General features: G+C 38.5%; 2 protein-coding genes across 5 annotated transcripts; both read right to left on the reverse strand.

The window, feature by feature from the left end:
* Nucleotides 1-2,905: 2,905 nt before the first annotated feature.
* On the reverse strand, nucleotides 2,906-7,124 carry RB195_019729 (uncharacterized protein; the record flags this gene model as incomplete). Of its 2 annotated transcripts, XM_064187720.1 has the most annotated exons (10): nucleotides 2,906-2,959; nucleotides 3,265-3,349; nucleotides 3,402-3,501; nucleotides 3,567-3,691; nucleotides 3,783-3,847; nucleotides 4,991-5,140; nucleotides 5,209-5,304; nucleotides 5,397-5,540; nucleotides 6,414-6,537; nucleotides 7,033-7,124. In XM_064187720.1, 10 exons carry the CDS (start codon nucleotides 7,122-7,124, stop codon nucleotides 2,906-2,908), a joined length of 1,035 nt encoding a protein of 344 aa, XP_064043601.1. The 2 variants fall into 2 exon arrangements, with proteins under 2 accessions (XP_064043601.1, XP_013297835.2); XM_013442381.2 differs by lacking the exon at nucleotides 7,033-7,124 and having other exon boundaries at nucleotides 6,414-6,527.
* A 933-nt stretch (nucleotides 7,125-8,057) lies between these two features.
* RB195_019730 (uncharacterized protein) lies at nucleotides 8,058-15,064 on the reverse strand (the record flags this gene model as incomplete). 3 transcript variants are annotated; one of them, XM_064187722.1, is made up of 11 exons in its annotated part: nucleotides 8,058-8,134; nucleotides 9,172-9,309; nucleotides 9,438-9,513; nucleotides 9,623-9,874; nucleotides 10,761-10,899; nucleotides 10,951-11,064; nucleotides 12,221-12,339; nucleotides 12,402-12,518; nucleotides 13,307-13,413; nucleotides 14,270-14,360; nucleotides 15,002-15,064. In XM_064187722.1, 11 exons carry the CDS (start codon nucleotides 15,062-15,064, stop codon nucleotides 8,058-8,060), a joined length of 1,293 nt encoding a protein of 430 aa, XP_064043602.1. The 3 variants fall into 3 exon arrangements, with proteins under 3 accessions (XP_064043602.1, XP_013297836.1, XP_064043603.1); XM_013442382.1 differs by having other exon boundaries at nucleotides 9,623-9,895; XM_064187721.1 differs by having other exon boundaries at nucleotides 9,623-9,895; nucleotides 13,307-13,422.
* Nucleotides 15,065-15,358: the final 294 nt, after the last annotated feature.

Below are 15,358 nucleotides of genomic sequence, written 5' to 3' on the forward strand. Positions count from 1 at the left end.
CGTCTTATGCGTGGTTTATAGAGTTTTTAGACGGCAATCATTTCTTAAAGAAGTGATGTTCTAACTTTGATGTGAAGTAAAAGGCTCAATGAACGTCCTTACGTCGAGTGAACAGCTATTTGTTTTTAATAGTCGAGAGACAGAAATTAGGCCTTCTTAGATAGAGAGGATGATGGGACAGCACCACCACCTTACTTCGAAAGTCCGGAACATTCCTGTCTTTTTTTTTGCTTTCTCTAGTGGTATTATTATATCGCATGTTTTCTTTTTCTGTATGGGCAGTTGTCGCATATTTGACGTAACAGAACTGTGTAAGTTGAGCGTAGGAAGAATCCGAAAGAAGGAAAAGATTATCAGAAATTAAACAAAACGGATGGCTTACAGAGCGTGAGCTCTTAACACGCGTCTAAAACGTTGATAAACAGGAATTAGTCGATAATGAGAGGGAGAAGAAATAAAGGAAAAAAGAAGGACAGTAATAGTAAAATTGGAACAAAATTGAGAAAGGGCAACAAGTTGTTCGGTAGGTCCAGTCGAACCAGAGCATGAATAGCTATCGACACCAGTGGCTACAAACCGGAAGGAGAAAATGTCCCAACATCCACACCCAAAAGTAGATCACTGAAGCGATGTTCATGTGCTATAACGACGCATAGCACATAAATTGCAAACTTTGAACCGCATCAATAGCAGTAAACTTTGTGCGTTCTGTAACGCATCTACCGAGTTCTTTAAATCTGATGGAAAATGTAGTTGGGTGGAGGGAGGCACCAATTGGCGCCCTTATTTCTGGATGCTCTGTCTTGCTTTTGCATTAGTAACTTTAGTCTACATGTCAGGGATGCTCTAAGACTATTGGTTAGGTCATTTACTGGCTTAGTCATTTACATCCAGAAATAAGGAGAAATAAAGGCGCCACTGAGTGCAGGATTATTGTCCTTTGCAGTTGCGGGCACCACAATAATGGAGCGATATACATTAATAGCAGTGTCAAAACGACATAAAGCACTGTGCAGTTGCATAGGCGGCTCTGTTAGAAGCGATCAGACAGCAGACACCGGTTGGTATCGACGTGGAACAATTGCGAACTGCAGTGATGAAAGCTGATAGCATGGATCTCCCAGTAACGCTCCACCGCAGCGCAGCTGCTTACGCAACGGCACCGGTCTTCCTGTCGTTTTGCCCACGTATGTGTAACTCAATACTGCTTAAAATAAAACAGAATACCCAAATGGTACAAAAAGTAACAAAAACACTTGTTAAGGAAAAATGAGAACGATTTGGGAACAGAGATCGAAAAAGATGAGGGAATTTGTAAATTTGGTCCCAAGAATTATAGGAAGGAGTTTAATCGGGAGAACTTAAAGATTGGAATTCCTTGAGCTTCTGCTGCAATGCAGTTTTAACGTGGTAAAAGGCTTTCGTATCAGTTTAGTTATTGTAGCAAATCCGTAGAAACACAACACATAACGCATGCAGGAAGAACAAAAAATCGTTTGCATCAACACCTTTCATCACTTTACTTTTCCTGATGTCTCAATTTCGTAAATAAAAAAGACCATAGGATTCTAGAAAACGGGATGATGGGGGATCAAAATCGGAGGGAAGGTCTGGCTTATCAATCTGCTTAGGATGCGAAAACGTGTTCGCCGTCAATTCGGAATCGTTGAGGTTTCATGAACGTGAGGCATGTAACATATTTGCGGAGTACAGCCAATGTATTATGCCATTGTTTTTCCCCTTCCTAACGGGTTTGGTACCAATCTATCGATCTCGGTAGAGATGAGATTGGCTGGTCTAGTGCGGTTTTGAACCATCATCCGCACAGTCCAACATTTCACCAACTGCTTCACACCTGCCCGTGGATAATTACCGACTTATATTGAAAGAACTTCTACCTGTACAATACAACAAAGTTGAGAAATAGGTTTGTCAACGAAACACATCAAAATCGGTTACTTACATGTAGCTGACGGTATGTAGAAACTCGTTAGGGTGATTTCTGATATAATTTGTTACCCCTCCCTCCAGCAATAAATATCCATCAGAAATGGAATCGCAATCGCTTATGTTTACCTTCGTCGCCAACGAGAGATCGGCAGTCTGACTGCGACTGTGTTACACAATACGTTACACAGTACAAATTGTATACATCGAAAGCGATGCCTGTGACTTTGGTAGGAATTGATTCGTTTGCTATATATACCACATCATCTCGGGAAATGCCTTGAAGGAAATGTCGAGATTCTCTCACATGAGCAATTTGTATCTATTAATCGCGCCAGCTAACAGAATTGTATTTCCATGTGCAAAAGCTTAGGCTTCCGCCAAAGATGAAGTCACCATAGCAATCATCGATCTAGTTTGAAGCTAAAGTCCATTCAGTACCAGCAACTGAAAGAAAAATGTTATGACCACCGCAATGCCAGCCAAGTTAGTTCTTCGTTTTTGCCGTAAAGCGGAATGTTGACTTAGAAGCATCTTATGTCTTACAATGAGCACTTAAAATCACCAAATCGCAGCCATCGTCTGAGAACTATAACCTAATTAATGCATCTCCTGTTAAATAAGAAAGCTTAGAAAGACGGCCTCTCACACCTCGATTATACAATATACTTTGGCATTCACTCGAACAAGAATTCATCTATTTATATTTTTCTCAAGTGAGAGTAAAGGAGGTAGCATATGATAAATGTAACATTCATACAGTAAAATGACTGCTACCTCTGGAATGCAACTTGCCTTACGCCATAAAAGTTTAAAAGAAATAGTAAAAATGATAACACGTGTGTTACAACTATTGCAACTAGCACTTCAGATCACTTCTTCGTAGAGAGGTACGCCTTCATATCCTTTGATAACGAGTGGTAGCTTAAACGATGAGATCCAAATTGTGAAGGATTCATTATGTGACGACTCGAAGTTTCTTAACCAAGTCATCGATTATAGAGAGAGATACCTAAAAAAAATAACTTTACATTATTTTGTTTAGCTCTCGTGGATACAATGGAGATATTAATCACGAAACGAAATCCTCTCAGAGTGAGTGAAAGCTAACAAAGAAATGTAAAAGATCCTTAGCAACATCTCCAGCTACTCATTTCCTTCAGAGACAATAAAAGCTGGCAAAAAAAAATACGCAGACAGTTTTAATACGTTGCAACATGTGTACGTAATCTTTGTATAAGTAGCATACAAATAAGGGGCAGATAGAAACACTGCAATGGATTAAATTAAGGAATAATAAGAATGTTCCCAGCTTACTTTGCCATATTCTAGGGTATTAGCAAGGTCATTCGCCATTTCTTTTGAAACTGTTGTAATATCAATGAAATCCAGAATGTACTCGCTGAAAATAGAAGTGAATTTTCTATAATATAATTAAACAACAATAAACTAACCCAATGTAGTCCAGTTCACTGGTACATTCAGCGGCGAAGTTCTGAAGTACGTATAAGAAATTCGTTAGGATGTCAGCTGTCAACAGCTTCACATGTGCTGCTGGAAACTAATGTGATTACAAGAAACAAACGATCTTTTCAGAGTAGCTTCTGAGCTGAACATACGCGAGTCTTCCAGGGTATAAGCAATACTCGTCAACACACGAGCAGCTTTTCCTGCCAGTTTACCGGTTTTTGCCCTTCGAACGGTACCCGAGAGAAGTTCCACTCCATTATTAGCGCAGAATATTCTAAAATTTGGAATACGTCTGGTAACCCCAACTGTTGTGGGATTTTCCAATGAAAATATGAAAAGAAAGTAAAAAATCCTTCTTTACTTACTCAAACGACTCAATATGAGACCGCACTGATCCTGATATGGCTCCGAGAACTTTGGAGAGAAATTCCTGTAAGAATCAAATTATTTGCAATTGTGTCAACTTTGTAGTACCTAGTTGTGGAAGCTGTTATGATGAGATGATGAGGTGGGATCACGGTAGCCAGCCGTCTCTATTTTCTTTAACGAAATGCATCCGATGGAGTGCAACAAGTGGGCAAAAAAATTGGCTAAATAAAATGGTCGCACTATTCATTACACGTAGCCTTGTCGTTCTTAAACACAGCTTGAGTAAGTATAAGCAGGGCTACCGCAAGCACGAAACAACAATAAACAAACAATACATAACAGACTTGTATACGTGTCCCAAGAAGGCGCATAACCGCCACAATTATCAGCAACTAGAAAGTTAGATGTCTCAGAAGAAAAGTTGAAGAACAAGAAATTCACCAATTTGGAGTGTTTGCATCGCTAATTTGAAAAGTTTAGAGAATAATTGGGAGAGAATTATGTACTGGCTTGGTTTTTTTTTCACACACGCATACCCTTTACAGTTTCGCAATTTCCTAACCAAAGATTGATGATTATCCGTCAATGTCTTCACGATAAGAGGCTATCACAGTGTTATATCATCTTTCTGGGAGGGTTACAATTCCCTAGCGCCTGGAAGGTGAAGTTCGGATGTGAGGTCCAGAGAACAACGCAGCAACGGATTTGAGGTTAGTGAAAAAAGTGAACCTTTTTGCTTCAGCGAATGATTCCGGAAGAAATGGTGGTTTGGGAGGGTGGGAAAGGTGGATGGGGGATCGTTTAGCAATGCATAGCCTCAAGTTGGCGGCGGCCTCTGTAGCTTTGATTACAAGAAAGATGGAACATAGATAGATACTCATAGTGAATACGGATAGTCATCAATGAGTGATTAAGAAACAATGATATTGTAAAGAATGTACGGTAAAAATAAATAGCCAACTTGATATCACTGTCAATTTCGCGGAACTGAATTAGAGGCTTGTATAGGTAAGCGAACAATTTAAGCATTTTTAAACAATTGCTATCTGTCCTGTGCTTGTTTTTTTAGAACAAAAATATACTATAATACTTTATTTCTATTATTTTTGCGAATATTTTCAGCCACCTAATTCGTAGTATCTTTCTGCGTGAAATTTGAAAAAAAAATAACATGTAAGTCATTTTCTTCAACTTAAGATATTACCTCACTATAGGTGTCATCTTCCAGTAATTTTACCAGTTTTGTGAGAAGTCCCTCTTTAGAAAAGAGGGATTGCGTTTGTGGGTTATTCTCCGTCAGACTAAGCACCAACTCAGCGTACCGACATTGTAGAGAAAGATGATTACGTTGGCACTGAAAATATCATGTGCCAACAATATTCTGAGGAAAATTAACTTACAACCAAAAGTTTCAGCACTTACGAGGAAGGATTCAATGACCAGCAGTCCTCCTTTCTTTACAAATCTATTTGTGATCTCAGCATAACCGAGAATATCCTCCAAATGATCAGTAAGCTCCTGAAAACAAACTTTTGTCTCGAAACAATAGCAAAATTATGATAAGTATAATAGGAGTACAATAGACAAATAAGCTAGGAAAGTATATGCACCTCTATCTTTCCGATATCGCTTTCATTTAAATCGGCAGTGCTTGATGCGTATGAATGCAGACTCGTTAGGATCGTATCCATTTGACGACTCGGATCACTTTCCTTTACCAATTCTTGCATAACCATTTCGAGCCACTTTCGATTCTGCAGAGAAAAGGAATTACATTATTTAGCCATACAACCAATGCACCATAAGTCTGTAATTCTTGTGCTTCAAGATTCAGGTGGGAAATGACATCAGCCAATGAAACTCCCAGGAACAATGCATAATGCTGCTGTTTCGAGATTCACTGAATGAGTACTAATTTCTCAATCATAACATAACAACTTAACATCTCATAAAATTTTGAATTAGCAAAAAGAGAGATATGCTTTTCAAAGAATCTCAATAACAATACTCTCGTTTACTGTGTGGCAAGGAAAATTCGTTATAATTTGACCTAGCACCGGTTATAGCTTCCGAAATAACAACTCTAGTAAAACCAAAGAGCTAGGATTAGCACCGAGACCGCCGCTTGTCGTAAAAGCTTACATTCTAGAGCAACTACATAGAAATTTCTTTCAAACCAAAACTTCCTTGAAGGTTAATGTATCACTGGCATGTATGAAACTGACAAAGTTGGCATCTCTATGGGCAAACACAGAGTTCGGGGATGTACTCTAAGAAAACGAACGCCAAACCGCTCAGTTCTCCCTGATCGTCTTGAGAGCGCTTGTTCCGGCAAGATATGTTAGGACGCGACGTCTTTGTGTACGGTCCAATTTGCTCAGAAGGCTATTCATTGGTTTTACTTGAACAGAGTGCTGAAAGGAACAACGGATTTCTGATCTCTCACTCGCGGATGCGAGAGGAGCACAATGATGGTACGTTCTCACGTATTAAGGAACAAACGCCGTTTCCCACGCCGTTTTGAGGACGATTAAAAGGAATTGAGAGAAATGTCCTACAAGCCTTCATCGTTAATTTGGTGGAATTTTTTTTTCATAAAGATTCTTGCAGTCTAATAATTAACTCACCTCATCACTCATCGGCCTTGGAGTAACAGTTGGCGTTTCCGACTCTGCAGAAGCCTTAGTGGTGATAGCGAGCAAATTCTTCCAATACTGGTCCGGAACTTCACCGTTGCTCATTTTGCAAGACCTAATCGAAATATTGAAAATAGTCAACGAAGTAAGAAGGAAGAAGAATATTTAAAGTGCGACACTTATAGCCAATTACTGAACAGTGTGTAGATACATGATAGATGGAATTTTGAGTAACCCTTCAAGTGAACTTCTTCTAACTAGAAAACGAAACAAGGCAAGAAAGTCTAAAGAGGTACTGAAAAAATGAAAAGTGCCCTTTTTTGGAGACTGGACTCCTAAATCTGAAAGAATGAACACCAATTATGAAGATTAAAAGAACCGACATTACAATGTGAGAAAACAAGAAAACCACCACGGCTACAATATCATTCAGTTCAGTGCAAACTTCCGAACTTTAGGACTGAATTTCCAGAAGAAAAATCGTAATTATGATAACCAAGCTTTTATATTCGGCACAGAAGTACAGGAAAACTCGAAAAAAAAACTCTGTTTGTACGACAAGAGGAATCGATCAAAAACTCTGGGATTCCTTGGACAAAAAGAAAACAACTTCATGGATATATAGAAAGCAGAGAACTCTGGAACATATCCTCCTAGAAGAGAATCGCATAAAAATGGTGTACCGAACCCTATCATCAACATTGATCCTTCAATTTTAGTGCTTTAAATGGACCCTACACACTGCCCCGAGAAATCGCTGGAATGTTCGACGCCAATTCGTCATCATTCCAGCAACGACATCACGCCAAACTACACGTTAAAATATGGAGAGCGCAGACGCTGATGGATCTCTGACCATGTCAACACAAAACTCAGTTATGCACAATTTTCTAAGCCGAACTTCACTTTATATAACTACAATACATGAAGACTTATTACTACATGGAATTGGAGGACTACAGAATACAGTTCGTATAACTACAGTACATGAAAACATAACTACATGGAATTAAGTGACTACAGAACATTAAAAAAACACTGCACGAAAAAAAAAACTTCGAAACTCAGCACAAATTTGGATAATAACCACGAAGCAATGATGGTAGATCAAGAAAAAAAAACCTTGAGCGGACGGTCACCGAGCCACATAAGCTCAGACTGTCCACAGTAACCATAATAAAAAAAGACATCTGCAGCAACGACCTAATCCCACTGAGGCAGTATGCTCAAACGGTAACTTCGAAGCCTATATCATCAAAATGTACATGATGTCGGAATATAGTGGGATAATAAGATCTTTGATGCAGACTGAAAAATACATGTATTTCATTTCAGAACAGAGTAGACGAGAACACAACAACGGAATAACGCATCTTAGGAAAACGAATAAGCAAACCAGTGGTGATCCACCAAAATACTCTACATGTGTTACATATAAAAAAAAATCTATCTAGTTCACAAAAAAGAGAAACTTTCGTAGTTTGCAAGAATCAGTCCAAATATAGCAATGTTATACTATTTACTCACACTATGAGGTGGTGACAAGAGTTAAGAGAACGAGATTTCCAGAAAAATGAAACGGACAATCATGGCGTCACTGAGACAATGTACAAGATCGGGATGACATCTGTTCAGTTACGACTCGAAATCCGTGAAATGCGCAAACTTGAGAATGTGCTGTACCAATCCCCAAGAATTCGCATCGTGCGCATCTAAATAGATACATGTGTAAATCAATACAGAATCCACTGCTAAATAAACAATAACAAAAAATTGACTAAAATTAAATTCAGACGGAGTCAATGAAGAAAATAGCATGCTGCTTCTTCAAGACGCACTGTGATGTGCACAGCCGCGTATTCTGACAAGAAAGCGCATATGACGACACACAGAGCCCATCATGCAGTCCCAGTTAGCACATAATAGCAATGACAAAAACAAATATTCTCAAATACATTCAAACAGTTGGTGCTATTGCACAACAGCAAAAACACCGCAGCACACATAATGGAAAAGGACGGTATACAGTTGCTCAAAATTAGTTTACATTATACATGATAGATGACCAGTGAAAGAAGCGAGCATATATGATGGATCATGGATAAAGGGGAAAGAAAATTGAGATGGAAATGTTGCTACACTTTTCTATATGATTTGGCAGCTAATCAGACTCAGAAATTTCAAATTAATCAGAAGAAATGGAACTGATACTGTTATACGCTCCATAATTACTGCAGTCAAACCGTCTCTGAGCATGCATTTCGATTTCTTTTCTCATTAGCATCACACTGGTTCACAAGTTCACCTTTACATTCATCATAACCATAGGTGTGATAAGGAAGAGCCGGACTCTCCTCATACGAAGGGGTCTAGCTCACGTGCAGCTCAATTGATGAGAATCCCTTTGCCAAACGTCCAAAGGGAAGGGGGTCGTTTCGCGAATCGTCAAAAAATGAGGGGTCATTTGCCAACCGCCCAAAAATGAAGGGGGTCGGAGCACCGGCACCGGACCACAGCATAACTGCACTTATCAAGTGATTCGGCAGAGAAAAGAAAATCAAAGAAATGCTAATGCGTTATTGATGGTTGCGAAGTCATTGTCCACTATTTGTTTCCAATAAGACTATGAATGGAACCATAGTAAATTGAAGCAACTGCTTCCTCTTCCGCATGATATGTACGATTTAAAAGCTTTGAAAGTCTACAAAAGAGCAGCAGTTAATTAGTCAAAATTTGAAGTTTTACATACCTCGCAATGACACCACCTTCTTTACACCGTCAACACCAATTAAGACCCTCACACGACCATCTCTGTCTCGAGCAATGGCAAAAATTTCTGGCTGATCTTGAAGTCGAACGTCACTACCGGAAGCAACAGTTGACGATCCTTTTAAGAGAGAATTAAAACAAAATGTTTGAACAGAACAAATTCAACAGTTAGCTAGAACACAGTTACTACTATGTAATGTTATCCAACATCCCTGGAGATGGGGAAGGAATAGTTAATCTGTTCACCGTTTTCAACTCTATCTGACGAGGTTGCTGACCCAATATCCTCCGAGAAGTTACTAGGTGTTTCGTGCACTTCACGCTGAAAGGAAAAAAAAAACATTCGCAAATTTTCTTGCAAGAAACATATCTAGACTATATATTTGTGTTCATAAAACCAGAAATATTTGAAACGTCCAAGGAATATTCACCTTGGATTTCTTTTTCTTCTCAACACTGTTTTCCTCTGCTTTGCGCTTGCGATCGTTGCTTTTCTGCGCTTCCTCAAGTGTCTGCACATCTTCCATCTGTTTTTTATGTTTATCTTCCTCCATTTTTGTCATACTCTCTAGATCAGTTTCATTCTTTTTGTGTTGATCTATTTTCTTCTCATTTTCCTTTTCAGGTCCTGAATCATCATCGGAGTCGCTGTCGTAAAGCCATGACTGGCGCATCTGTAGAGCCTGGAATTCGCCAGAACTCACCTAAATCAAGAGATTAAGCGTTCTGAACAGAGAAACTGATTGAATATAAGACTCGTCATCAACTTCATTCAATTTATCACTTTTAGTCCGATTAATTGGGCCAAGTTCACCTCCCTCCCTGCTTGATCACTATTGTTATGATTACGAATTTTCTGAAGAGAATTCGTCTGAATTCACTTGCAAGGGGTGAATGGGGACATGCAACCAACAGCTGACCGACAAGCGAGTTTTCTTAGTAACTATGCGTAAGAAACATTTTCTGCATTTAGAATCAAACAGGACAGCAATTACAAGAGGAAAATTTGCTGAGCTCACGGAACATGTGATTTCTTGTTTCTTTGCGCTTTAGTAGAGATGATCAGATTCACTTAGAAGGTAGGAGTCACTGACTGCACCATGAGAGAGTTAATGATGCAAAAACAAATGCTGCAACTTTTTCGGCTTGGAAGAAAAACTGATTTAGACGAGCAAAAGTCCAAAGTAAGTTTAGTTTCCCAGAAAAAAAATAGCATAATCTGACATAATTACGAAAGAGATGTGTTTATATTTCTAGCTCATTCTCTTGCAACCTGGCTAATACGCATTGGTGAATTCATCATTTCCCAGGATTGTGCAGTATGTAAAAAAAGCAACAGTAACTCTGTGCTGTGGTGTGCAAGAATAAAACCACATTAGAAAGAATGATGGTAGATATCAATATTTCGCTACTTCTTTGAATTAGGTGCTTCAAGATGTATGAGTGCTTCTAAGCAATAAGCTTCCAGCTGAGAAACTATATCTCATTTCCTTATTTTTCGTTGAATGAAGAAACTACGAAGGCGAGTCCTCTAGTGAGATTTAGGCTCACTTTCACTGCTTAAGTTACCTTTTTAGCCGCAGACATAGTGTCTACTTGCAATGGTGACGACAGAGATGAGTTTCTAGAGGTTTTGGTTGTAGTCGGAGAATATGACTTCAGCGCTGCTTTGGTAACTGTACCAGAATATGTCGAAGTTGGACCCGATCTGAACAATGTTTTCAGAGGTGAAATTCCTACTTTTTTCGTTGAAGCCTACTTTTTAATCGATTTCTCCTTGTTCATATACTCATCATCATCATCTGAAGGGATTTCTGGTTCCGATTCGGATTTCTCACTAACAGATGCTTTCGGCTGACGTCCGCGCTTCCTCCTAAGCGATATGTTTCACAAAGATGTGGACATTGATCCATTAAGAAAACATTGCTCACTAATTGCCACAGTGAATGGGCCAAACAGGCGTTATTCTTAGTGAATTTATGTTGAAGCAAGTGCGCAAGAAAAACATCTCTTGACAACACAGCGACAAATCTATTTCAAAAAGGGGTAGCAATCCAACAAATATTTATCGCTTCACAAATCTATAAAAGGCAGACATAGGGGGAAGAGGAATTAGTTTCAGATCAACCACCGGTGAAAATGTGAAACTCTGAAGAAATAAGTGTTTTCTCCTTCAGAGACACATAAGGCATGGGAACCCCTCGAACAACGTATTATCGATCAAATTTGCCAAAACAAGTATCGGCGCCATTATATACAGTCCAGTTGATATTCAAACCATCACAAAAATGGTTTCCAAAATTTTGAGAAAATTTAATCAAATATTCGCGTCGAAATGATAGTTGCAACGCACTCTTACTTTTTTGTTATTACTTTTGTCTTAAGGTAGTGGTACTTCTTAAATCATTTTTTGTTTGATTCTATGAAAATATGGAAGATTCAGAAGACTAAAGAGACAATCGATTCTCTTCCTCATCTTTTTTTTTCACAAAGGTTAGACTGATAAAGGTGGATTTTTGCAGTGGCGCTACAAAGCTTTCGCTGCCTATCTGTTACATACGAGGATGTGTTATCGATCACATACGATGAGATATGACATATTAGAAAGCAGCATGCTTTTCGTATCCATTCCACCTCTAAAATGAGATGTTGCAAACGCACGCTTAAGATTGCATTTATGAAAGATATTCAGGGCCGATTTTATGTGAAATCAATGTCTTCGAATTAATCGTTGGTTAAGCCCAGCGAAACCGTTATCAGTTAGGAGACGGAAACAGGTGAAAAGCCGACATGAAAAAAAAACTAATAGAAAGGTTATAAAATAGACGTCTACAATCCTTATCTAAAAATGCTCGAAAACGTTTGTTATATCTTGAAACACGTGTTACTAGAATAGACAATAAAGAAATACTAAGGAATGAGAATAGAAAAAAAAGAATGAATGTGAGAACATGAAATCCAGAGAAACCTGCACCCATTTCTGTGGTTACCTGTGAAAGGAACAATGTAATCTATTTTCTAAAACCCACGAATTTACTGGTGGACTCGGCTTCGCATGTTCTTTTGAAGCACTCCCTTTTTTCTGCTCTTTTTCTTGGCTTTTAGACTTGTTCTTAGCTCTTGGCGTTCTTGTTGAAGATTTTCTGCCCTATAAACCAAGAAAACAAGTGTAAAAATTGGATGTATTCATAGTGAAAGAAAGCCACCAACTTTTTTCGACTTTGATTTTCTCCTCGCTTCATATTCATCGATAGCTTTCGTGGCAAAAGCCAAGTTTTCGGCAGGCTCCCAGGAATCGTCTTCGTCGCCGAATCCCTTCCAATGGACCTATAAAACTTTAGATAAACATTCAAAAATATGAATAGATGCCACCACGAATACCTGAGGAGAAGGAAATAAATGTTCTAAGGCCAAAATTTAAAATAAAATCAAAAATGCTAGAACCAAATTAAACTGGGGTCCCATTCCCGGCTAAAATTTGTTTTCTTGAAAACAAAGAAATAAACCAGAGAAAACAGTTATTTGAATTCTCATTCCTAAGGATGTTCAGCATAAAGAAAAAATAATAATATGAAAATAGTGATGCAGAAGTACCTACCACTATAAGTACTCCAATTAGTAACAAAATATGATAAGTCTAGTGATTTAACCTCTTTTTTATGGTAGACCTCGTTGCAATCTCTTTTCCCAGTTCGCATATAGGTTTCAGATGACACAGGTTTCATCCAAATATGATCAAGTTATAAACTCAACCCATAATCTATCTTGCAGAACACAGCAATAAATATAGATCTATGGGCGAAACAAACGGCTCCATGAGTGTATCAGTATAAAGTGATACAAGAAGGGATCAAGAGTTGAAACCTTGAAGAGGATTCACAATTGTTTTTGTAACGATCTGCACCACTATAATGGTAAAATTTTACACATACTTAAACCGCGGGGCGGAATGGATGCAAGTATAATCATAGCTCTTAAAACAAAAGTATTCGAAACCAACAAAAAACAGAAGGTGGTGAAATGGGAAGGGAAGGAAACCGATTTTTTTTTTAACTCTTCTTAGAGTAAAGGGCTAACAAAAAAGAAAAATAAACTAATAAAACGAGAAGTCGTACCAGATAGAAAATCCCTTCCTCGGTATCGTCGTGATCAAGAATTTTCTCAACTTCATAAACTTCCTCAGACAAACCTTCGCCAGCGGCTGGTTCCTCATCGCTGGATCCTAAAACTACTACAAAAACAATATTAGATCGTTCTTTGAAAAGTGGGAGGCTATAGTCATTCAGCCAGCTTTCATCGTTTGCCATTTACGTGATTACCGAGAAAACTAACATAAACTAATAAATGAATCATATAACAAAAACACTCATATCGTATATAACCCAAATCATATAACAAAATGAGAGTGAACTAGGTACAATGGATGCAATAGCTGGACCCGGTGCTCCGACTCTCTTCGCTTTTGGATGGCCGGCGAAGGGACCTCCTTCACCTTTGGACGGTTGACAAAAGAACCCCCTTAATTTTGGACGGTTAGGAAAAGGACCCCCTTCACTTTTGGACGATCGGCGAAAGGATCCTCATCACTTGAGCCTCACCCCATGAGCTAGACCCCCTTCATCTGAGGAGGGTCTGTCTCCTCCCTATCGCACCTATGGTAGGTACGTCAGAGAAAAAAGGAACACTCCACAGAAGATGGAGGAACAATAACATTCACAAAATCATAAGCGGAGATCGCAAAAGTAGTGGTCACTGAATTGTCATTTCATTACAATACACACAATAAATTGAAAAAAAGAAATCATTCCTTTAAATTCACACACAATAAATTATTTTGCCTGCACTGTACCTATCTTAAAATCACAGAAATTCAACGTAAAAATGTTAATAATCTTTGGGCTGCAAATCACACAGCTTCTTAGACCTGAAGACTAGGTTATGTTGTAACCGATTTCTCTTCATTTCGAGGTGTACCCTTTTCCACAATTTCTACACATTTGTAGAACATATGGAGACAAGAGAATGTATCGATTTCTCCAAAAATATTCAAGACTTTATTCCTGAAGAAGTAAAATTACCTTCAGCATCGGCAGGCTTTGAAGAGGCTTCATCGTTATTCGGGTCCCTATCGGATTCAGTATTGCTATGTGATCCACAATCAGGCGCCTGCTGAACATTTACTTTTTACCGAACATCGAAATTTCCAAAATCGAGATATACAATGTGACAAAATTATCAAGCAAAAGCAGAAATATTTCGAGAAAGAGACGAGGTCTATTACGCGAATTCAAAGGAACGAACTTGCAACCATTCTGCGCTTCATAATGGTGCGAATAGATAAGTGTGCAGAAATGTTCAGGTACTGAATTTTTAATATTGATGTGAACCGCTCTCACAACTTTTATGGATGCCAGAGAAATGATTAAACTACTCAGTTGAGCAGAATATCAAAGAAAGCAAAGTGTTCTGCAGTAGAAAAGAACATGCAAAGACTTCAGTGTTAACACTTATAGTAACGCCTAATGTTAGTCCAAATATAAGAGAGAGTTACAGTTGACTACATCTTCTAATTGTTACAGAAACTGTTCAGGAAAGATAGCATTACGAAGTCGCGAATGCCGTATTTGTCGATTGTCACGTGCAGCATGAATGCACATGTTATCAATACGAAATTTACATCTTTATGAACGTAAATTTCGTATTGATAATTAATGCTTGGATATAAAACGGAAACAATGTTCCACCATATAATATGAAACGAACTCTATGTCTAAATGAGAACGGACCACAAAAAAGAACAAAAATCGTACCATATTTTGATGTTCCGATGCTGCAGCATGATCGACAGTTGTTTCCTCTGCGAGACGGCTCATTGCAGCTGAAATTAATTAGAATAAGTTAGAAAAGGTGAATATATACTTCAATTTGTACAGGTCTCGGCAAGACGAAATAGACACGGACGAGTAAGAATATCACAGTCTAAACTAGAAAGGAGCCTTAACAAATAGATAAATGACTAGGCGTAAAGTTTAGAAGTTGTGCAGTTAAGGAGTGTGATACGAAATGACTTGATATTATATGCACGAGATGATTCAGTGAAAAAAACGGCAACACAAGCCAGTCGAAGTGTACAAATTTTAAAGCGGCTTGTGGATCGCGCCGCGTCC

Source organism: Necator americanus, chromosome II (genome assembly GCF_031761385.1).
Source record: "Necator americanus strain Aroian chromosome II, whole genome shotgun sequence".
NCBI classification, from domain to species: domain Eukaryota; kingdom Metazoa; phylum Nematoda; class Chromadorea; order Rhabditida; family Ancylostomatidae; genus Necator; species Necator americanus.